At 51.6% G+C, this 24320-nt stretch overlaps 1 protein-coding gene across 1 annotated transcript in view; it reads left to right on the top strand.

Annotated features, from left to right (window-relative positions):
• CDH4 (cadherin 4) overlaps positions 1–24320 on the top strand; it is a gene marked incomplete at both ends in the record, with an annotated part of 569293 nt that overhangs the window by 392139 nt on the left and 152834 nt on the right. The window contains one exon of the mRNA XM_079718954.1: positions 10579–10805. Within this exon, the coding sequence (XP_079575080.1) occupies positions 10579–10805 (227 nt within the window). The remainder of the gene's footprint in view (positions 1–10578; positions 10806–24320) is intronic.

Consider the following 24320-nt stretch of genomic DNA (forward strand, 5'->3'; position numbering starts at 1 on the left):
GTCTCCCGAGATTCCTGCATCTCTGTTTTCCTCAACAAAGGACTGTTAATTAGTCCCAGAACCTGGAGAAATCCCTCTCCTTATGTGGGCTCAGAACCGTGCTGAGACTGAAGCTTTGTGGCGCAGTCGTGGCAGGGCGGGGGGCGACAAGCTCTGCTTCTCCCATCAGCATCCCCGTCTTCACAGGGTGCATGAATATTAGATTAGGACCCCAAGAACTTGTCAAGACAACACTTGGGGTGGGAGTCACGCCGGAAAACACAAGTCGCTCAGACCAGGGCGCATGGTTGTTGCCGCTTTGGCTGATGTTTCCTGGACAGAGAAATGGATATGAAATCAGGGCTGTTGGATCACAGTGCTGCATTCATTACCAAGGAAACCCAGAGGGAGAGGCAGGTTTCACGCTCCCTGCCGTAGACGAGATGGCATGAGACAGGTTTCAATGTTTTGCTTTAAAATGAGACTTTTAACATTTCTGAGACAGAGTGTATTTCTCTGGAGATGATGTGTCTAATGGATGGTGAATATCCATTTTTTTAATAGATGTTATATTTTAGAGCAGTTTTAGATTTATGGAAAGACTGAGCAGGAGGTACAGAGTTCCATACACTCCCTCTCTCCCTGCACAGCTTCCCCTGTTATTAACATCTTGCATTGTTACAGTGAGTGTGGAACATTGTTACAGTGGATGAACCTGCACTGACACGTCATCATCACCCAAGGTCCACAGTCTACCTTAGGGTTCCCTCCTGGTGGTGTATGTCCCATGGGTTTGGACAAAGTTGTAATGATACCTATCCATTTGTTACAGTGTCGCCCAGAGGATTTCCGCCACCCTAAACATCCTCCGTGCTCTGCCTGTTCATGCCTCCCTTCCCTCAACCCCTGGCAACCCCTGATTTTTTTAGTGCCTCCATAGTTTTGCCTCTTCCAGAATGTCACGTAGCTTTTTTAGATTGGCGTCTTTCACTAAGTAAAATGCACTTAGGTTTCCTCTGTGTCTTTCCGTGGCTGGATAGCTCCTTGAATATCCATTTTTGAAGCTAAGAGAAATGGAATCTGTGCATTTAATCCAGATTCTCAAGCAAATCCTGGGTGCCAGAGGACCCCGGTGGTAGGTGCTGGAATTCGCGGTGAGGAGGACTGGCCCAGTGCCTGGTGGCCCAGCTTACTTGGCAGGAGTGGTTGGAGCCACGTGAGCAGGGCGGTGGCCTTGGGGGCACAAAGGACGGCCCCCAGCATCCTGGGGGAAAGGGGACCCTGAAAGCGGGCCAGGGCTGGGTAGTGGAGAGCAGTGCTGCACACAGAGTGGAGGAGAGCGAGCAGCATGCAGGGCCGGATGGAACAGGCCTGGACGGCTGAGCGACAGACCGTGCGCAGGGAGACCCGTGGGCAGCTCCGGTGGCCCCCTGTGGAGACACTTGTACCACCCAGGACACCTCGGAGTCTGCACCCCACTGCAGCAGGGCTCCCTAAGGGCCCATTTTCTCCCACGAAGTTAGAGGCTCTTCTACGCGGCTGGAGGCCAACGCGGACAACACGTTCTGTGTGCGCACGTGAAACCTGGGGATGAATGAGAAGACGTGAAAAACGCACGGAACCGATTGAGAAGGAATTGGCTCTGCTTTGCGACCCCATCGCCGCAACGGGAGTTTGGCGAAGAGGCACAGAGGCAAGTGGGGGGGAAGATTCCTCGGGTCTGAGGTTTCCAGCGGATGCAGACCTGGCCCTGGTCTTGCTGGAGCCTTCTAAGCAGATCGTGAAGGGACTCGGGTGAAGGGGCATGTGACTCCACCTGTTCTCGGCCAAAGGCAGGGCCTCTTTAGGAAGGAAGGATCACATCGTGGTTTGAACGCACATCAATTTTAAGTTTAAAGGCCCAGGTGAGATTCATGGACACGTCCTCCAAGAGGCAGGACACCCCCAGCACCATCCTCGCGGGTGACAGGGGACTGGAGGGTGGCAGGCAGCCTCTTGCCCGTGGTGCTAGGAGACGTGCCACAGCAGAGCAAGCCGACCCTGAGCACCAGCTCGGGGGTCCTCTTCTGGGCGCGCCCCCCTCCCCTGCCCCCATGATCCGCGTCGGCCCCCGGGGGTGCCTGTCCCCCCCGCCCAGACTCGCGCCGTGTGGGGCTTCGCACAGACGTCCTGCTTGTGGAGAGGGTCGGCAGGTACCCTCACACTTTGCTGGAAATGGCGCTTTTCCAACTTGTGTCAACAAATGTCCGCCTCGGGAATCTGTGCTGAGCAAAATGATGGCAGAAGAAAACAAGAAAACACAGCCAGCCAGTCTCAGTCGTCCATCCTGGCCCTGGGGCACCTTCCTGAGGTCCAGGCGCACCCACGGCGTCTGCCGGTGACCGCACTCAGGCCAGTTGCTCCGGGGGTCCGCCTGGTGGGCAGACCACTCCCGGGCTCAGCAGATGCAGGGTCTGCATCCATGACTGGCCTTCCCTGACTCCACAGGCAGGAGGGGTGGGGCGGATGCCCACGTGCGGTCAAGGGAGATGTCTGATTCGGATTGAGTGGAAAAGAGGCAAACGTAACAACATTTTATGTTTAAAATACACATTTCAGGAAAGAGTCTGGAAGGACAGCCAAGGATGCCAGTTACCTGGGGCTCCAGCGATGCCCCGTCCATCCCAAGGCTGCGGGGGGAGCAGCAATGTGGGGCCTGTGACAGCCCCTCCTCTGGGGAGTCCACTCAAGCATGACCCCCATGCCTGTCCCACATTAGTAAAACCCACAGAACCTCTGTCCGCCTCTTAGGATCCCTGTGCACTAGCAGTTCTAAACAATGTCCACCCCGCCCCTGGAGTGGACAGCACTGGAGTGAAAGAAGCTCTGGGGAGAGAGGACTCAGCAGCTGGGATAAATCCAGGAAGGCTCCTCGGAGGAGGTGGCCCCCGTGGTAAAGGTCGTTGCAAAGCATTTCAGGCATGGGAAACTGAGTGCACTGGGGCTGAGCGCTTGGAGCATTTGGCCCACAGGGAGGGGATGAGCTATGGGAGAGTCAGGGTGCAAGTGAGCTTGGGGAGGCGGGTGGGGGGAGAGCAGCCCACAAGTCCTCTCAGCTGCACCTGGAGGGCATGGTCTTTGGGGCCACTGCGTTCGAGCTCTGCCTCCGTCACTTTCTGGTTGGGAGACTGGAGGCCAGGGACGCCCCCTCTCCGCCTGGTTGCCCATCAGTAGAGCAGAGGAGGATATAGGTGGTCCCCTCCCTGGGGGTGGGCTGTGAGGGTAAATTTGAGGACACAGTGCAGCGAAAGGCTGAGCTCCGAGTGGGGCTCTCGATGGCCACTTGACCGTTCTCCCCGTGGCTTTAGCTTCGGTCAGGCAGGGAGGGGGGTGCATCGCGTGCTTGGTGCCCACCTCCCTGAAGCCTAGGTCCCCCCCAGGGACAAGTCCTGTTCTGGAGAATCAGTGGGGGAAGAGGCATCCCTGGGGGCACTGTGCACAGAGCAAGCCCCACCGGGGCCGTGCTCAAGGCCTCCTCTCCAACCCTGACCTTTACCTGAAGCATGTGCTGCCCCTGGGGCTGCCCTGGTCTCCCCGGGCTGCCCAGCACCTGGCCGGTGCCCGGAGTGTGGAGACGCACTGAGTGGGGGATGATGGACGGAAGGAGGGAGGGAGGGAGGCTGCCTCCGCCGGGTGAACGTATTTACTCCTCAGCACAGTGCCAGCTACAAGCTCACCTCTGGCTCATTTGATCTTTCTCAGCGTAACTAACAAGAAAAATAATTAAAAAAGCAAAAGGGGGGACTTTCAGCACCACGGTGCACGTCTCCAGTATGCCAGACTCGGGGAGGCACAGCCCCCTCCCCCCGTAAATGTCAGCAGGCTGCCGCCAGTGCGGAAGCAGACCCGGGTGTCACTCACGCCTGTTCACAGCATGCCGTCACCTCGTTCTTCTCACAGAGCGAGCAATTAAAAATGATGAGGGTAGAGGGTTAAATGTAAACCCTCTTGGTGGGGGGGCCGCCGGGCTTCCTTTCATGGGTGCCGCGCGTTCTCGGCAGACGCTGTGGATAAGCATGGCTGCACCTGTCTGCTGCCAGCCAGCGAGATGGGCGCAGGGGAGAGAAAAATTTTCTAAGAAAGGGCTTTGCACCGTCCTGGAAAAAGGAAAGAAGCGGGTCTCTGCTGTTTGGCCGAGGGCCTAATTATGGTGCTACACAGGCAGAGTAGCGAATCGGCGTGATCTTCAGATTTCAGAACTGGTCGGAGCCAGGACCCCGTGCCGCAGATTCTAGCACGCGGAATGCAGAGTTTTCACCTATGAGGTGTGCACACCAGCTGCAAAGTTAGGAATGCACAAAATTCTAAGAAAAACAGGCTTGCCGCATGCTTTGCATTTTGGGCATCAATTAACTAGATATTAAAAGTGCCCAGGGCCCTGATGGAGAGCGCCGCTGTCTGTAACGACTCTGGGCCTGCGTATCACTGGGGCACATTCTACAGTGTCATCTCCTCTCAGCAAGTTCAGTTTGCTCGTCGATAAAATGAGGGGCTGGAGGAAATTATCTCTGGGGCGCCTTCCAGTCCTGACACCCTAGAGGTTTGTGACACTCCTAGGAGGCGCTGGAGACCCTGTGAAGCTCTCTCGGGTCCCCGCGTGGTGCGGTATCCAGCACACAGACACGCGGCACGTGAAGGCACGCAGGCAGCTTCCAGGATGGCAGCTCAGGGCCCCGCTTCGTGGAGCCTTCATCTCCCCGCCGGGCCCCAGAGCGCTTTCCCCTCCTCTCCTCTGACATCAGCATTTCCCCGTCTCTTTGACCTGCACTTGGGCCGGGAGGGGAAAGGCCGTGGGGAGGGGAGCTGGGGTCGTGGATCACGGCTCTTTCCAGGGAGGTTTTGTGAAGCTCTGGGCACGTGGGGCCTGGGGGTCTGGGGGTCCTGAGGGGCAGGAAGCTGAGGCCGCCCTTCTCCCTGTCCTTCCAGCAGCCAGGAGGCAGGGACTCAGGGAGGCCCTGGCAACTGCTTCAGGGTAAAATTCACGTACATAAGTTTCACCACTTCAAGTGAACAGCAATGCAGCGGCGCTTAGTACATTCACGTGCTGAGCAGCCGTCAGTTCCCTCTGGTTCCAAAACTTCTCATCACCCCAAAGGAGACCCCGTGCCCATGAGCAGTCACTCGCCAGCCCCCGGCCACCAGCCAGCTGCATCTGTCTACGCTGGCCACAGCACCAGCCCTCCCGGATGGGCAAGGGCCGTGGTGACGGCCACCAGGAGGCCCCACAGTCAGCAGACAGCACCCTTGGGGGATAAAGGGAGAAACCCACAAGGACGCAGCTGCGCCCAGCGGATGACCCACGGGAGGCTCCCTCGGGAGGCCCAGGACCAGCTGGGGGGGCTGCAGTGTCCTGAGGTTTTGCCGGCACTGCTGGACTTGTCTGCTCTCCCCCTCCCCCGCAGGGTCTCCCGGCACCGTCTCCCTGGTGATGCGTCTCCCTGGTTGCTGGGTGGGCGGATGAATCACCTAGTTGGGGAACCCTCCCTGGATTCCTTGCTCTCTTTTTCTTCCTTTTCTCCTTCTTTTCCTGGCTCTTGAATTTCTCTCTCCCAAGCAGACGTATCTGAAGTGTGTGCAGGAGTCCTGTGATCCACTGTAGCTAAATTTGGAGGACGTACTTCTGAGGTCACAGCGGTGGACCCCTAACTCAGTTCACTGGGTGTTTTTATGGCTGGAAAAGGCTATGACCCTCTCTTAACATTGGCCCCGAAGGGAGGCCGTCACATCCGCTCAGGACACCTCCTCAGCCCCACAGGCTGCTGGACCTTCCTAGAAGCCCCTGGAGTGACACGGAGGCCCTTCCCTCCTGGCGGGGAGTTCCCTAACCCTGCCCATCTTGTGGAGTCTGCAGGTCATCCCACTGGCTGAGGACCTTCCTGTGCGCTTGTTTTGACTCTTGTTTGCCCCAATAGCCTGGCTCCCGTCACACTGGCTCTGAGTCCTTGACACCCCCCACTCCCTCTGCTCAGGACCTTTGCACGTGCTGCCGTGTGGCCTGGAAGGCTCTCCCCTGCCCAAGCTCTCCTCTTGCATCCCTCGGTGCTCAGCGGAAGCACCAGGACCCCATCCTCGGGAAGCCCTCCCGCCGCACGTCTGGGTCAGAGCCGGCCTCCTTCCTTCACGCAGAGCCCCCTGCCCCCCGCCAGCCCCTGGGAGCCACATCCGCAGTGTGACAACCCACCCCCACTCTGAGCTCCCTCTGGCGGTCACTGTGCTTTTTGCTGACTGTTGTGTCCATAAATCAACATGAATGGATGGATGTTGGTGCCCCGGGAGCTCTGCGTGTGCAGCTGCCTTCACCACAGGGCAAGGGGTTCCACCAGGGGCAGAATCCGGGGACAGCCCTGGGGCAGGGGAGGCCACGGGGGTTCCGGCAATAACTCAGGGGGCCCTGAGGGGGCGTGTCGGCAGGGACACCAGGATGACAGACAGAGACTAACATTTACGCAGCGCGAAGGAAAATGCATCTCGGTGACAGATGGCCAGCCAGGCGCGCCCCCGCGCTTCGTCTGGATGGGCAGCGTCCAGCCCGAGGACAGCCAGCCCAGGCTGCCGGTCAGCCTCAACGCTGCTTTCCCGGTTTCCCGGCGAGGGGTGAGGGAGGGGAGGACCCCGGAAGGCGGCATCCTGCACATAGTTGAATTTCCTGGTGCTCAGGCCTTCCCACCGTGTCCTGCTGGCCGCTTTCCTGGGCGTTGGTCTCTCACGTGTGCTTCTCGAATAGCCATTGATGGTGCTGTTGCCGCTCTAAATGCTGGGCCTTTTCAGCGTCGAGTCACATTTCAGGAGCAGGGCAGACGCGGGCGGGTATCCGTTCTTCTCTGGACGGCTTCTCAGAATGAACAGGGCTTGGAAATGGAATCCGTCCTGTCCGAAGGGAGAGGTGGGTGCTGGGGGCCAGGCCTGGGCTGGGGAGGAGGAGCCAGCCCCCAGGTGTGTGAGAGGGTCAGAATGCCAAGTGCTGGCTGACCCCACACATCCCGCAGGGCTCCCCTCCCCGGCCCTGGGGCCCCCAGCCTGGCCCAGACCCTCTTGGTGACCCCGTACAAGCCTGTGCGATTCCACCATCTGTGCTGCCATTTCCCAGTCACCTCCCACCCGGAGCCTCCGCTCGGTGTTCCCAGGTAGATCCCCAGAGCCAGGCACCAGGGGGCCCATAAATGTTTGTGGGATGAACAACCTTGTGTGACCTTGGCCCAGTGCTTTGCTCCCTGTCCCCCGAGGTGGGTAACATGGGTACCGGCCGGAGTGCAAGACAAGTTGTGTTCATCCAGCCTCTACACTGCGCTGGCCCCGTTCATCCTTTGCTGCTGCTCCCAGAGGCCTGGGCTCAAAGAGGCCACTGCTGGTCGGGTCACACGCCTGGCGCCCCAGCCCCATCCCGAAGGGGCCTGCCGGTGTGGGCGTGGCTGCAGCGCACACCTGCGACCGGAGCTCACGCTTGCCCTCCTCCGAGGCAGGCATCAGTGCATACACCTCCCCACCCTCCCGGGACCCCGCCCTCGGGCAGGTGTGCCGAGTCCTGCCCCCAGGGCCCAGCCGGCCTCTTCCTGTCACTGGCTGCCCAGGGGCCACGGCCTCCACCCCTCCGAGGGGCAGCGGGGGCTGTGACTGTGTGTGTTTAAACAACTGACCTGATTTCTCTCGGGAGTCCTCCCGTCTCTTGTCACGTTTGTTTAAAACTAGTGGAAGTACTTAGCAAGCCGCAGAGACGCACGGCGGGGCTGGGTGGTGGGTGACGAGCGCCCAGCAGGCCCCACTTCCTGGCCTCAGAGGGAAGGAGGTGCTGTCTCCCTCCAAGCAGATCTCTCCTCTGGTGGAGCCTGAAGGAGGTTGTGAGCCTGGGGCCTGCACATCCAAGCAGGCGTTTTCTCCCCAAGAAGTGTGGAAGACCTTTTCGGACCCTCGGGCTGGGACCACAGCACCCGGCCTGGCCCGCACAGGAGCTCGTGAGCATGCGACGGCCTGGCAGCACCCTTGCCCCTAAAAGAGGAGGACGTTTAACCTGCAGAGATAGAGGCAGACTCCAGAAATAAAGAGGAAGCAAGAGGAGGAAAGTGGGTTGAAGAGGAAACAAAGATAGAAAATTGGGCAGAAAGTGCTAAGGTTGGTAAATGCCTCAGCACTGCTAGGTCCCAGCTACCGCGTTGCCTCTGAGCTTCCTGGTGGCCAAAGCGAGAGGGAAACTACCTTGGGGCAATCCACCAGAAAAAGGCAAATGGGCTCCTGGGTGACAGGAACCGTTCCTGCCCGAAGGCCTCAGATGTGTCTCTGGAGAGCCTGCCCCTCAAGTGCTCACTTCCCCCTTTTTTTTTTTACATCTTTATTGGAGTATTATTGCTTTTCAATGGTGTGTTAGTTTCTGTTGTACAACAAAGTGAATCAGCTACATGTATACATATATCCCCATACCTCCTCCCTCTTGCGTCACTTCCCATTTTTATGGCAAGACGTCGTGTTTGTAACCTTCTGAGCAGTGTTTGCATGTTGAGAAATTTAAACCCACGTTCCTCAGGGTTTCAAACGGGAGTTCACTTATTCAGAGCTAAAGTGCCATGAACGCCCCTGGTGTCTGAGAAGAACAAACCTTCCTGATCTTTCCCTTTGAAAGAGAGACACAGCCCAGGCGCGCACAGGAAGGCACTGTTCTGAATTCCCTTCCTTCTGGAAAGCTGGCACCCCAGCACCGCGGGCACTCAGAATGGCCACCATCTCCCCGCAGGCACCTTCCAGCTCCTGCTTCCTCACTGACGAGGGCTCGGAGTCTCAGACATGATGGTGAAACCAACCTGTTGGGTTGAGCCGATCAGCCAAGCCTCAGTTACACTGAAGCTGGAGGCTGGGTTCCATGTTGTCCCAAAGCCCCCAGGCCTCCTCGCATGGAGGGCCTGAGCCAGACCCAGGCTGGAAAGATGTTAAGAGCACCTGCAAGGAGAGGCCCAACTTTATCATCATAGGTCACGTCTGGTGGTGCCACCTTTAATGTCCTGAGGGCTCCCGTCCACTGAAGACGTCTGTCCCCTGCAAGGTCCCAGGCTCCTGTGGACGGTACTCCGACCTTCCTGTTGGGGCAGCTCCTATGAGGGTGATTTTTTTCTCTGACAGCAGTGTCCACACTTCCCTCAAATGCCACCAAAGCTCTGCGCCTATTTTTTTTAAAAATACAACTACACCATCACTTAATCCTGAAGAAACTCAAACCCTCCCACTACTGTCCGATCCCATTCATGTTATTAGAAATTTTCTTTCGGAGAACAAAGGGCTTATTCATGTACTTTGTGCTAATCTCCGGCAATCATAGAACTGTCATTTTTATCTTTGTCAGTGACAATTGGGCATCAGAAATGATTGATCCACTCAGTTTTTTGCTGATTTTAATTTGTTTACCGACGGGGAGGACAGGACTACAAAGGCAGTTTGGAATTTTCCTGTCACTTGAAAAAGAATGTGATTATTCCCTCACTGGGGGGGACATTGCCCTGGAGCCACAGCCCACTCCTCACCTTGGTTGCCCTCGTCCACCCGAGGACCCCTGTCTGTGAGCTCTGGAGTCTGTACACACACGGAAATGTCTGGTTTCCTCACATTTAAAAACAGTTTTATATTAAACCCGCACGTGGGGATTGCTGGGGACTGGGGAGAAGTGAAGGAGCTGAAACGAGGGAACGTTCTGTTATTATTTCAAGGCAGCCAACAATAAAAGGTGAACGCAGGGGCACACACTTATCAAACCTAACAGTGAGGGGCCCTTTTTAGTTTCTAGAATAAATAGTAATTAAATCATGTAAGCTGTAATTTCATGACAGTGAAATTGCTTAAAAAACCAATCCTCCCACCATAATTGCTGAGATACCCACACTTTTATAAACACTAGGTAACTTTATCCATCGTTTTTATCAGCAGAATGTGACACTGGCTGTTGGTGCCTCATAATTTACCACCATGTTAGGTGACAGCTGCAAAAGCACACGTATGGAAAAGGCACTAATGTGATCCCGGTGAACGCGCGGCTTCCGAGATGTCTTTTCCTGCAGGGGGTTTGCAAACGGTCCAGGTGATGGAGTCATTGGGAGGGGCTGACAGTTTAGTGCCTAATTACTGTTTGGGAAACACAGCGACGTGCCTGCCCTGCAATGTCAGTAGACCATCCGCCTTCCACGCCTGCTTCCAAGTCACCGAGAAAGCTCTTGGCTGCCCCCAGGTCACCAGGGAATTGGTTGAGGGTAAAGAAACTCCTCCCCCTGCATGGCTCAGACTCAGGTTGAACCCAAAGTTGATAGTGACGGGGAGACGCGTTTGCAGAAATGAGAAAGCTGTGTTTCAGAGAGAATGAACATGCATTCATTGCTTTGGGTTGATGTTCCTTTTTCTAAGGCCTCAGCTAATTCCCTGTGGGGTAGAGATAAAACCCAGTACTTGAAGGTCGAAAAGTCAATTAAATCACCACTTTCTCGAAGCTCATTAGAGACCAAGGACCCGCTGCTGGAAATAAGCTGTGAGTGGGCGCCTGCCCGCCAGGCTGGTCCCCAGAGCCCTGACCTTCTCCCCCTCCTCTTGCAGTCAAGTTCAGCAGCTGCCTGGGGACCAAGGGTCCACACTATGAGACCGACAGCATGGACTTCAAAGTCGGGGCTGACGGGACGGTCTTCGCCACCCGGGAGCTGCAGATCCCCTCCGAGCAGGTGGCCTTCACCGTGACGGCGTGGGACCGCCAGACGGCCGAGCGCTGGGACGCCGCGGTACGGCTGCTGGTGGCCCAGACCTCACCCGAGCGCTCCGGACACAAGGTAAGGTGTGACTACATGCAGGGGGGTGGGAGGGCTGGGTAGGGGTCCTCCCTCCTTCAGGTCACCAAGCAGAACCTCTGCAGAGGCTGACACTTGAGTGGGCAGCGTGTGCCGGGAGGGGGACCCCTGACCTCCCACCTTCCCAGACAGGGCTGCCCACAGGCTCCACCCTCACTGAGTTTAGTGCACAGCTGTCAGCACCCTTTTTCGGACAAGGGCCCCACAGCTCCGCTTCTCACCGGGCAGCTCTCCTGCCTGAGGCTTGTAGCCCACCAGCCCCGGAGGCTCCCAAGGCCTGGAGGGACAAGAAGTAAGACAGAGGCCACATGGCTGGCCTTGCGAGGTGGCCAGAGTAGCTGGCGTGAGACTGATTCAGAGAGAGGGAAATGGGGAGGGTAGAAGGGGGGGGAGGGATGGCACCCTTCACATAGACACACACCAGCCACTGTCACCGGCCTCCGCAGCCCTCCCTCCAGCTTCACCTCTGACTCAGCTGCGTGGCCCTGTTGACTGGACAGGAGGGGTGAATTCACTTCCCCTGGTCCTGAAAGGCCTCTCAGCCCCATAGGCCCCAGGAATCCAGGACCAGACCCCTCAGCCCCCAGAAATCCCCACATTAGGTTTCCCGTGTCTGAGGGGGACCAGGTCTGCTTACTTCTGCCCGTCCCATGTTTCGGCATCTGCGTTGGCCTCCGGTGTGAGGGCTCCCCGGTCAGCAGAGAAGTTGCTGCCCAGCTGACCTGCATGACAGGTCCAGCTACACACGTCCACCTACATGAAGGGTGGACCCGTAGGGAGGGAGACGCCCTTACAGTCAACAGGAGGCCTCGGGGTCATTAGTGTTATGATGTGTGTGCGGTTCACCAGCAAAAGAAACACACTGGTTAAAGCAGGACAGGCCGTCGGCGACAGCATTTGTGGGTATTCTCTCAGAAAAGGGTTCGAGGGAAGTAGAGGGTTAGACCAAGTTGACCAGATCCCTTTCTGCAGATTTGCCCAGAACCTCACAGGACTAAAGGGCTCGGTGAACCTCAGTGGGAGACAGTCTGCAAGTTTCCCCAAACCTATTTGACCAAGGAACCTTCTTAAGGGGACATCTTACAAGGCAGGTGTTCCAAGGAACCCACTTTGGAAAACAGGGGCTGTGTTTCATGTGTCTTGTTAAACAACAAAGAGGTGGTTTTGGTGAGAAAAGGGAAAGTGGTGACTCGGTGGATAGCCTTATCTTGGTGGTGAGCTGACCCCGTGGGGAAGGACGTCCTGAGTGCCCTCGTGGGTGTGCTGAACCAGGTGTTGAAACACGCTTCTAACGGACGCCCCCCAGATCGTGAGCGTCACCTTGAGGATGTTGAAAAACCTGAGACAGATGGATGTGGTTTTCCATTCCTTCCCGAATGACCGTGACAAGCCACACCCTGGTGAGAGGGCAGCGTGGCCCACGCAGGGGCCCCTGCCTGTCGGCGGCCAGGCCAGGGGCAGCAGTGGGAAGGCTTACATCCCTGACTGTGAATCAAAAACTGCGCCTTGTGGGCAAGGAGTAGGGACCCCTAACGCCTGTGGATGTGGCCTCAGGTAAAAGGCGTTAATTAAAACTACAGGGACTCCCCTGGCGGTCCAGTGGTTGAGACTTTGCCTTTCAATGCAGGGGGTGTGGGCTTGATCCCTGGTTGGGGAGCTAGGATCCCACATGCCTCGCGGCCAAGAGACCAAGACATAATACAGAAGCAATACTGTAACAAATTCAGTAAAGACTTTGAGGATGGTCCACATCAAAAAAAAATCTTTAAAAAAGTAAAAAGAAAATAAAAATAATGACACCTTTTGTCAGGCATGTTAATGAAGCAATTTCTGATGCAGTTAATCCCCTAATCCTCCAAAAGGGTGACTGCAGTTAGTCCCCAGGACACGTGAACCTCCAACCCCACAGCAGGCAGGCCCGAGAAGCACCCGATCTGCAGATTCCATATCCCAGGCTCAGAGCATCCTTGGGGGTGACTTTGTGGGGTTACACCCTGAGCACATGAAACATGACCCTGTAAGTAGTGGGCAGAGTCTCTGCAGCCCACCTAACCCAGTCCTTCCCTGTTTATTTCATGTCTCCTTCGTTGCTGATGGCTCCCTGCTTCCTCCTTCTTCAAATCCAAAGAGCCCTGCCCTGACCTTCTAGGACCCACCTAGACCCTGCCCTAAGTGTGTCCACATTGATCCTCACAACATCTCCAGAAGTGGGCGCTGTCACTGTCCCCACTTTACAGGTGGGGGAGCAGAATCATGTGACTGCAACCTCTTTGCTGCATGGGAGAACTGATGTTCTGGAAAGGAGTGAAAAAACGACTTTCTAGGGACAGCTGAGCCCGGCATCATAATGGAGCCTGGCTGCCCTGGATTGTCAGTTTGAATCAAGGCTTCTCCAGCTTACTGGCTGATGTTCTAGGACAAGCATACAACCTCTCTGAGGTTTACTGCTCTCGAAAATGGGACAGCAATGTTACCTACATCCTATCCAAGGGTTGTCGAGAGGATTATGTGAGCTTATGTGAGGTCAGGCAGGGTGCAGGCTCTATGAGAGCCCTGTCCCCAAAGAGGCAAAAAATAGTTGCTCTTATTGCTGTCATTGTCACGGTCCCAGCCCTCTGAGCCATGTGCTCATCATGGCCACTGGGCCCTCACCAGGGTGGTGCCGAGGGGACAGGGAGGAGGGTCTGTGTGTGGGACAGTGGGTCACTCAGTTGATGTGCCCTTACAGAGTCCAGCGCCAACCTTTGAATAATGTCACTCTGCAAATGGGTTAAGGTGATGCCAGATTGCTGTTGTCCTTAGTCACCTGCCAGAAGCAAATGTAAATCTTCTCCAGTGGAAAGTATCATACCAGACCTCAAATTATATCTCCTTTTATATACAATGTCTAGCACTCAACTGAAAATGACTAGAGGGACAAAACAAGATAAATAAAAATCAAGAAGAGGAGCAGATAGTAATCAAAGACCCACAGGGCTCCAGGTAATAGAGTTATCAGACATAGATTGTATCATAATTGTGCTCACTGTCCTTAAGCACATTAAACGCAAGATTTTGACAGAGGATTGGAAGATTACAAAAGAACTAATTGGGCAGTTTAGGACTGAAAAATATAACAGACAAAATTAAGAGCTCAATGGACAGATATATCTGCAGATTAGACACAGTTGAAGAGAAGATTAACGAAGCAAAAAACATCAGAAGAAAAAGTGTAAAGAGATATCCAGAGAGAAAACACAAAGGAAAGAGTAAGAGATATCGGGGAAATGGTAAGAAGTTCTAACATGAGTATGTTTGGAATATGAGCGGGAGAGATAAAATGGAGCAAAAGTAATATATGAAAAAACATTGGCAGAAAATATTCCAAAACTGGCAACAGACATCCAGGCATAGATTCAAAAAGCCCTATGAACTCTAAACAGGATAAATATAAAGAAAACTGCACTTAGGCACTTTCTTGGTCCATTCAATAGGCTATAACAAAACACCATGAACTGGGGGGCTTACAAACAATAGAAATTCATTTCTCCCTCTTCTGGAGGCTGGAGGTCTGAATCAGAGTGGCACAGGGTCAAGTTCCCATGAGGGCCCTCTTCCAGATTGCTGCCTTCAGACTTATATCCTCACATGGCAGAGAGCAAAGATAGGAGGCCGGCTCACTCACAACTCCTGTAAGGACACTAATCCTGTTATGGAGACTCCATCCTGATGACCTCCCCTGATCCTAATCACCCCCGCAAAGGCCTCACCTCCTAATATCATCCCATTGCGAGATAGTGTTTCAACAAAAGAATTTTGGGAGGACACAGTCCACAATAGGCATTTTAAGGTAAAATAGTTGAAAGCAAAAGTCAAGGAGAAAATCTTGGAAGCAAATAGAAAAGACAGAGTTTCTTTGAAAGAGGAATTATTAGATGTAAAACTGACTTCTCAACAGGAACTATGGAGGTTAGAAGACAGTGGAATGATATTTTTAAAGTGCTAAAGAAAATAGAATTCTATTATTCAGTAAAACGTCCTTCACGGAGTAAAGGTGAATAAAGACATTTTTAAACAAATAAAAACTGAGAGAATCTGTCACAAGTTGTGTTCTTCAGGCAAAAATAAGATGATTTGAAGTAGAAAACCAAGAATGAGAAGATTAAGTAGATGGGAAAATACCAGTATATAATTACAGGGTAATGTTTTGTGGGATGTAAAGAAGATGACTCAGATTCATGACAAGAATGGCATAGATTTTGAGAAGGGATAAATGGAGTCAAAGGGATCTAGGATGCTTGTGTTGTCCTGGAAGACGATGGAAATATCAAACTAATATTATACTTGGATGAGACACATTATTAAGAGCCATAGTGATGGATACGTTACTTTAAGGTGCACATGAAACACTGACCACTAATGATCATAGTCTAGGTCCAAAAGTAAATCTTAACTTCAGGAGTTACCTAATGTCTACATAGTGTCTAAACTAGCACTAAATTGATAAAAATGTATCTACTATAAAAACAGACATTTATTTCTCTTGGAATTTTCCTATAATTCTAACACTGCCATATACGAACATCTCATGCTATAGCTGGATAATTTAAATATGCGATTTTTTTTTTTTTTTTTTTTGCAGTACACGGGCCTCTCACTGTTGTGGCCTCTCCCGTTGTGGAGCACAGGCTCCGGACGCGCAGGCTCAGCGGCCATGGCTCACGGGCCTAGCCGCTCCGCGGCATGTGGGATCTTCCCAGACCGGGGCACGAACCCGTGTCCCCTGCATCAGCAGGCGGACTGTCAACCACTGCGCCACCAGGGAAGCCCTATAGCTGGATAATTTAGTATTAGTAACACAGCACTGGGCAGGGGACAGCTAAATTCTCCCTCCATTCTAGATGTATTTCTTGTTTATTGTCACCTTTTTTAGTCTTCACATTTAGGCAGTATTTTTTAAAAGACCCTTAAATAACATAATTTGTCATTTTCCCCAGTAATTAATGTGAATTTTCAAATAAACATTCTTCTTAAACAGTAAAAAACAGTCATAGGATTAAGTTCTAACATAATAGATGGAAAATAGAATAATAAAGCTTATCAATCCAAAAAAATGCAAGGAAAGAAAAGTGAAATGATAGAATAGATGAGATATTTGTCTTTGAGTAAGATGGTAGATTTACAAATATATTATTAATTATAATAATTGAAAATAAATTCACTCATAATTAAAAGAAAAATTGACAGGTTATATTTTTAAAAATCCAACTATATCCAGCTTACAAAAGATACATCTAAAAAGTATAAGGATAAAAAACAAATACTGTATGCTAACACATATATGGAATCTAAAAAAAAAAATGGTCATGAAGAACCTAGGGACAGGATGGGAATAAAGACACAGACCTACTAGAGAATGGACTTAAGGACACAGGGAGGGGGAAGGGTAAGCTGGGACAAAGTGAGAGAGCGGCATGGACATATATACACTACCAAATGTAAAACCGATAGCTAGTGGGAAGCAACCGCATAGCACAGGGAGATCAGCTCGGTGCTTTGTGACCACCTAGAGGAGTGGGAGGGAGGGAGACACAAGAGGGAAGAGCTATGGGGATATATGTCTATGTATAGCTGATTCACTTTGTTATAAAGCAGAAACTAACACACCATTGTAAAGCAATTATATTCCAATAAAGATGTTGAAAAAAAAGTATAAGGATAGAGAAAGTTGAAAGTAAAAGCATAGGGAGGGAAATACCATGCAAATACTAATCAAAATAAAGTTGGTGAGGGCTCTGTTACTCTAAGAATCAAATTTGTGAGGGCTTCCCTGGTGGCGCAGTGGTTGAGAGTCCGCCTGCCGATGCAGGGGACGCGGGTTCGTGCCCCGGTCTGGGAGGATCCCACATGCCGCGGAGCGGCTAGGCCCGTGAGCCATGGCTACTGGGCCTGCGCGTCCAGAGCCTGTGCTCCGCAACGGGAGAGGCCACAGCAGTGAGAAGCCCACGTAATGCAAAAAAAAAAAAAAAAAAAAAAAAAAATTTGTGTGCACTTGTAATATGACTTCAAAATATTTGAGCAAAAATTGATAAAACTAAAAGAAAGAAATAAGTATACAATCAATGGTAAATTTTAACAAATATCTCTGAGTAAGTAATAGAACAAGGAGACAAAATATCAGTAAGGAAATAGAAGATTAGGAGCACAGAATTAAGAAGTCTGACCTTAGTGAGATGTATATAAAACACAGAAACTGACTGCTGCTAAATACAGATTCTTTTCAAGTATACTCAGAACATTTACCAAATTTAGCCATAGGCTGGGCCGTCAAGCAAAATTCAACATGCTTCAAAAGTTTAGAATCAAACATAGTTTGTGTTCTTACCTCAGAGCAATTAAGCTAGAAATCGATAACAAAGAAAATAACTGAAAAATCCCCATAGATTTGGAAGTTAAGTAAGTGCCTCTTATTAACCCTCGGGTAGAAAAGAAATCACATGAAAATGAGAGAATATCCTGACCTGAGTAATAAAACTAGCTGGATATAGCTGAAGTCACACCAGATAGAAATGCGTAGCGTTACATACGTATATTAGAAGGTAAAGAAGGCAGAAAATCAGTGATGTTAACATTCATCTCAAGAAATTATAAAAAGAACAGGAAATGAAACACTTTGTGTTTCAACACAAAGGAGAAAATAATGGAACAAAATAATAGAATCAACAAAGACAAAAGTTCGTTCTTTACTGAATTGTAGACTTAGTGAGAAAAAACACCTGCAAATAATCTCTACCTGGAATGGAAAGAGGACATCATGACCAATCACACAGACATTAGAAAGGTCATCTGCGGGCATTATGTACAATTTATACCAATATATTTGAAAATATACGTGAAATGGATAACATTCTAGAATATAAAATTTACCAAAACTAACATGAAAGGAAAATCTGAACTGTTTTATTATTATGAACAAAGTTTTCATTCAGATTTTTATCACAAAAAATACCCACACCAGGATGGCTCCACTGGTAAGTTGTAACCAAGCTGTAAGGAGTTAAAACTCATCTTACAAGAGGGGTCACTTCCCCAACCAAATGGGCACCATGCTGAAACCAGCAAGAACCTTGCCCAAAGCCAGCACGAACCTTGAAAGAACAGTGAGAGAAAGGGTCATTACATGCCAGTCCACTCATAAATAGATGGGAAGAAGCCAAAGCAAAATATTAACACACTCAAATTCAGCCATGTTTACGTGGGATATATAATGGCCACATTCGTCTGTTCCAAGAATGCGAGATTTGGTTTAACACTTAAAAGTTAATCCAAGTAATTCAACACAGAATAAAGAATAAACATCACCTGATCATCTGAATACTGACTGTTAAATTTAACTTCATTCAGGATGAAAATATTCGACAAATTAGGAAAAGAAGAGACCATTCTTAATCTCACAAAGGGTGTCCACAGCAAACATCCAGTCTACAGTCGGAATACTCGAAGCCTTCCTTGACATCAGAAATAGGACAAGGACACTCTTACATTACACGCCAGAGCTTCAAGCCAGTGAGGTGAGGCAAGAAAAAGAAATTGGAATAAATAGAACTAGCGTTATATGTAGCTTATATAATTGTGAATGTAGAAAATCCGAAATAATCTGTAGATAAGTAACTGGAATTAATGAATGATGTTAGCAAAGGCACTGGATATAAAAGCAATTGCACCTCTACGGACCAGGAATAAATAGTTAGAAAATAAAATCTGAACCAGATACCAATTACAATAGCATTAAAAATTATAGTTAGGGCTTCCCTGGTGGTGCAGTGGTTGAGAGTCCACCTGCCGATGCAGGGGACACGGGATCGTGCCCCGATCTGGGAAGATCCCACATGCCGTGGAGCAGCTGGGCCCATGAGCCATGGCCGCTGAGCCTGCGCGTCCAGAGCCTGTACTCCACAACGGGAGAGGCCACAGCAGTGAGAGGCCCGTGTACCGCAAAAAAAAAAAAAAAAAAAAAAAAAAATTATAGCTATAAACCTAACAAAAAATTTTCAAGACCCTTACATATTACTGAGAACAATTAAAGAAGATCTTTAAAAATAGAGGGATGTGCCCTGCTCATAACATAAGAGACTTAAAGTTGTGAGGATGTCAGTTCTACCCAAAGGTTTCTATAGATTCAATACAATCCCAACAAAAATCCCAGCATGTTTTTTCTTTGCTTGTCTTTAGAAGGGTTAAGAGCTGACTTTAAACTTTTAAATAGAAATACAAGGGGCCAAGAATAACCTAGAACCACACAAAGATGCGAGGACCTGGTGTTTCAGACATCAAGACCACAAGTGAAGCACCCCAGTTTCTCGACCTCACCACTACTGGCATGTGGGACCCGCCGTGGGCCGCCGTGGGCACTGCAGGGTGTTCAGCAGCATCCCCGGCCCCCACCTCCTAGATGCCAGCAGCACCCCAGCACCCCCGCTTGCACCCAAAGCTGTCTCCAGTCATTGCCAATTGCTCCCCAAGGGCAAAATCGCCCCATCGGAGAACCACTGAACTACAGTAATTAAACGGTGTCGTTTGAGAGCAAAACAAATGGAACAGAATAGCAAGCCCAGAAAAAATACTTAATGTTTTAAAAACTCGTCTTCATGGAGGTTTTTTTTTCAACACAGTTCACCCGCTTCACATACACGACTTGATGAGCCTTGTCAAACGCGCACGGTGCCAACACTTGATTTGTTTGAGTGGCGCCAGATGGTAAAGGCCAGAAAACTACAGCCCACAGGCCACGTCTGACCTGCCACCTGCCTTTTGATGGCCTGAAAGCTAAGAATGGTTTCTGTATTTTTAAATGGTTGTATAAGTGTCTGTATTAATATCCTTGACTTTGCTTCTTGGCCTACAAAGCCTAAAATATTTAACTCTCTGACCCTTTAACAAAAAGCCTGCTAAGCCCTGCTTAGAATAGTGAGTGAGGACTATCTTTTCAATAAGTGATGCTGGGCCAGTCGGGTACCCTTAAGAGGAAAACGTGAAGTGACCCTGTACCACACTCCACACCCCAGATCAATTCCAGGTGGATTGTAAATCTGAGTGTTCAAGACAAACCAAACAAATGGAAGAGAATATAGGGAGAGATGTGTGGGGAAAGCTTCCTTATACACAACCCGTGAAGCACGGGGTATGCAGGGCAGGTCGATGATTGGACCTGGTTACAAATAAGAATGCACTCTTCAGAGCACATACTTAAAAAAGTGAAAAGATAAGCCAGAGCTGGAGAGAGGATATTTGTGACCCTTAATGACTGACCAAGGAGGCACGTCCAGAATATATAAAGGGAGCCTCAAATCACTACATAAAGACAGATAACCTAATGATAGAAGAAAAAAGAACACAGGCTCTCCACCAAAGAGAAGAGCCGGAGGGCGGATCAGTGTGAGGACCTGTCCACCTCAACAGGGCAATGCAGATTAAAGCCGAAAATCCACCAGAATGGCTAACCTTAGAAAGACTGGAAATACCAAATATTGGCGAGAATGTGCAGAAGCTAGAGTTACCGTGTGCTCTTGGTGGGCGTGCATAATGGTGCAGCCTTTCTCGCAACAACGGGCGTTTTCATTGGAAGCTGAATATACGTTTGCCTGGTTGAAAGGAAAACTGTTCCTCTTCTCACACTTCTGACACCAAAGGGGTAGGTTTTCCACCCCAGCCAGTTCTCTGACTTTCCAGGGACACCAACTGGGTGTTCTCTAATTTAATTCAGTTCTGACACTCGCAGCCCGGAGTCAGCGCAGACCCTGCAGGCTCAGGGTTCAGTCCCAAAAGCCCACCCCGCTTTGGGCGTCCGTTACAAGTGGTGGGTCTCCAGGTTACTCGCTTCCGCCCAGCTTGGTTCCCACGACCCCCACCTCAGTTCGATAATTTGCTACGATGGGTCACAGAACTCAGGGCAACACTCACTTACTCTTCCTGGTTTACCATGAAGGATATTATAAAGGACATAGAGGAGCATCCGATGAAGAGTTACTTAGGGCGAAGTCTGGAAGGGTCTCAAGTGCAGGGGCTGCTATCCCTGTGGCAGTGGGGTGCACCACCCTCCTGGCACATGGACGTGTTCATCAGCCTCGAAGCTCTCCACAGCCCAGAGTTCAGGGATTTTTATGGAGGTTTCATCACGTAGCCATGATCGAGGAACTCAACCTCCAGCCCCTCCTCTCTCCCCAGAGGATGGGGGGTGGGTCTGAGAGCTCCAAGCTTCTAATCATGGCTTAGGCTTTCTGGTGGCCAGCCCCCTCCAGGAGCCCCCCCGCCAGAGTCACCTCACTAGGACAAAAGATGCTCTCTCACCCAGGAAATTCCTAGGGGCCTAGGAGCTCTGGGTAAAATACTCCTGTCAGCCCATCACTGCAGAGATTAGTTTTGAGAGCTCTGTGGAGGGCAAAGACCAAATGTGTATTTTTTATTATGCTGCTGGCTTTAGGTACAAGCCCAACGGAAGTGTGTACACATTCGTACCAACAGCTCTGCACCAGAATTTGATAAACCTGAGAAGAACCCAAACACTCATCCTCATTACGTTGGATAAGTACCTGGTGGTGGATTCATACAGTGAATTTCTATGTAGCCGCAAACATGAACAAAGCAACAGGATGGGTAAATCTCACAGACACATATCGAGGGAAAGAGGGCAGGCACCCAGGCAGGAAAGTGCAGACTGTGAGCCCAGACGTGGACAGCTCAGAGTGCGTGGACAGCTCAGAGTGCGTGTACAGCCGCGCAGGGGACCACTGTGGGAGGTGAGAGGAGGTGGCCCTGGTGGGGGCCTGAGGGACGTGAGGGGGTCCTGGGGGCAGGTGTTCATTCTGTGATCACTCATGTGTCTGTTCACTGACATTCCAAGCACTTTCCTGCATGTCGTTTATAATTCACAATTTTCAAACATTTTCTAATGCATGCAGAGGGCTTCCTGGCTGGGTTTGGAGAGGTGGGGCTGTCCAACGAGAACGTTGCCAGCGGGAGTTGTGTCAGCAGAAGTTTCTAGAAACACAAGGGCCTCCTTCAAAGGAGCCATTTGCAGCATTAAAAGTCCCGAGAAGCTCTTACCAAGAGGAGCCTTGGAGCAAATCCCTGGAGGAGGGCGCGAGGGGACCCCCTAATTTCCCGGTTCCATAAATTCCATCTCTCCCGGGTCAAGGTCCCGTCAAGCGCAGTCTCCCTTGCACGTTATTCCAGCGACTGTGGAGCCAGCAAAACTGACAGCTTTCCAGTTAGGTGAACCATAAAAATTTGGCAACTTCTCCCCTTTTCCTTTCCTTTCTTAGCAACAATTTAAAGGCGGTCTTTTTGTGGGTAATACAAGCAGGGCTGGAATCTGGAAGAACTTTTTGTGTGCAGTCTTGCAGGAAAGCTGATAGCAATTCAATTAGAAAATGTAAATGAGGTCACGCATTTCCCACGGGAGTGCTGAATCGCCCCCGAGGAATCAGAGCAATATTCCAGCCTAGCAGTAAATACTGAAGATAAAGTTCCTCGTACGTTGTCATCTGACTGGCTGCGGTAGCGCTTGGAATTGTCAATGGGACCTGTGGGTATAGTTTGCAAGAAAGAAACTGATGTTTATGAAACTAATATTGGGTCTTAGAGTATGTCAGCGTCTATGAAAGATAAACTCAGCTGAGCGTTACCCAGCAGCCGGACCAGGCCCAGATGCTGAAGCGCCTTCTTTCCTTGGGGTCTCGGCCTCCCCGGGTGGATGGGCTGAACTTTGCCCCCCAAAGTTCCTGTGTTGAAGTCCAAACCCACAGAACCTCAGAATGGGACTGGGTTCTCAGATGTGGTTAGTTCAGGTGAGGTCCCTAGGGCGGGCGGACCCTAATCCAACCTGACAAGTGAACTTATTAAAAGGGGAATTTGGACGCAGACACGCTCACGGACAGAACTTCGTGTACAGATGAAGACAGGGATCGAGGTGACGCTTCTCCAAGCCAAGGAACCCAGAAGGTTGCCGGCAGCCACCAGAATCTAGGAGAGGGGCTGGGACACATCTGCTTGGCCCTCGGGAGGAACAGCCCTGCCACGCCTGCGTCTCGGCCTGTGGCCTCCAGAACTGAGACATGAGCGTCCGTTGTGGAAGCGCCCCAGTCTGTGGTACTTTGATTCGGTGACACCAGGACACTCAGTCACCAGGGGTGTGGCCAGTGCCTTCCAGCTGAGGTGGACGCCCAACCCTGGGGCTGTGCCGGCAGACCCAAGGCAGCCTCCCAAAGACGGGATGTGAGTCCGGAGCCGGGCATCCAACCCAGTGCTCCGGACGCCTCAAGTCCTGTCCTCGCCTCTGCTTGGGTCTCCAGGACCGGCAAGGACAAGGCTTGCCAAGACCCCGATTCTTTAAGCCCCTGGGGTCCATCACCCCCGTCCCCACGGTCTGCCCCCTGCGAGTGGCCATCTTGGTATCATGGATGCCCAGGTTGGTTACAAGACAATGGAATGGGGAGGGCCTGGTTGAGAAGCCATTCCTGCAACCCCCTGGCGGTGCAGCCCCTAAGGAAAGTCTGGCCTGCGAGCGGCCCTGCGTCCCAGCATCACCCGCTTTCCATGAGCGCCAGAGGGCTAGTGCCCGCACCTGAATCCCTACACTGCCGACTTGGAGTTTTAACCAAAGGGGGCGTGTGGGGCTTTCCACGCCAGGCGTCACCTTGGAAAAGCACCTGAAGGTCATTAGGTGGAGCCGAGTGACAGAGTGCACACCTTCAGAAAGTAGCAAGACAGTCCTTTTATGCTTTTCCAAAAGACGGCCTCAATGTGACTGAGAAACAGCAACTCTCAGAAAACAGACAACAGTGTGGTCAGCGGGCTTGCAGACAGCCGTCCACGTGCCTGTTTTCCCCGGGAGGACGGCAGCTGCCTTAGTGGGTGATAATGACCTCCTCGCTCCTGCAAGTTCAGACGGTGCCGCCCACGCGGGCCTGCTTCAGGCGCGGGCTTGACTGCCTGGGGGACGGCGGGAGAAACAGGTGTTTCCTTCTCCACGTCGTACAACTGCCGGGAAGGTGCGTACAACTGCCGGGAAGGAGGCTGGTCCCTGTCCAGAGTCTGTGGTCATGACTGCAGCCCAGCGGCCCGCCCCGGCGATGGGCGATCAGTAGTAGATCTCAGCGGATGCGCAGAACTCCCCAGAAGACTGCAGCGTTTAACTCTGCCAGCGTGAAGGCACGAGTGACTTCTAATTACTGGAAGGTGCGTTTTCTGCAGTTGTGGAGAGCCGCCCTGGGGCGGGGCTGCCAGCTGCCCTGGGGTCCGCAGGTGGAGGAGGTCCAGCTCGGGCCGTGTTTCAGGCTGCAGACGGCCTTGAACGAGTGTCGGGGTCAACCCTTCATCTTGCACAGGAAAGGTGCCCAGGGTCCCACAGCCCAGGGAGAAAAGCATCACGGTCATTGGTCACGTTCCCTGGCCTGTCCCGGGGTCGGGGCGGGGGGTCGCAGCCTGGGGCACCGTCTCACGGAGACTTGAGGGGGACGA

This window comes from Hyperoodon ampullatus (assembly GCF_949752795.1).
Source record: "Hyperoodon ampullatus genome assembly, chromosome: 14".
NCBI classification, from domain to species: Eukaryota; Metazoa; Chordata; class Mammalia; order Artiodactyla; family Ziphiidae; genus Hyperoodon; species Hyperoodon ampullatus.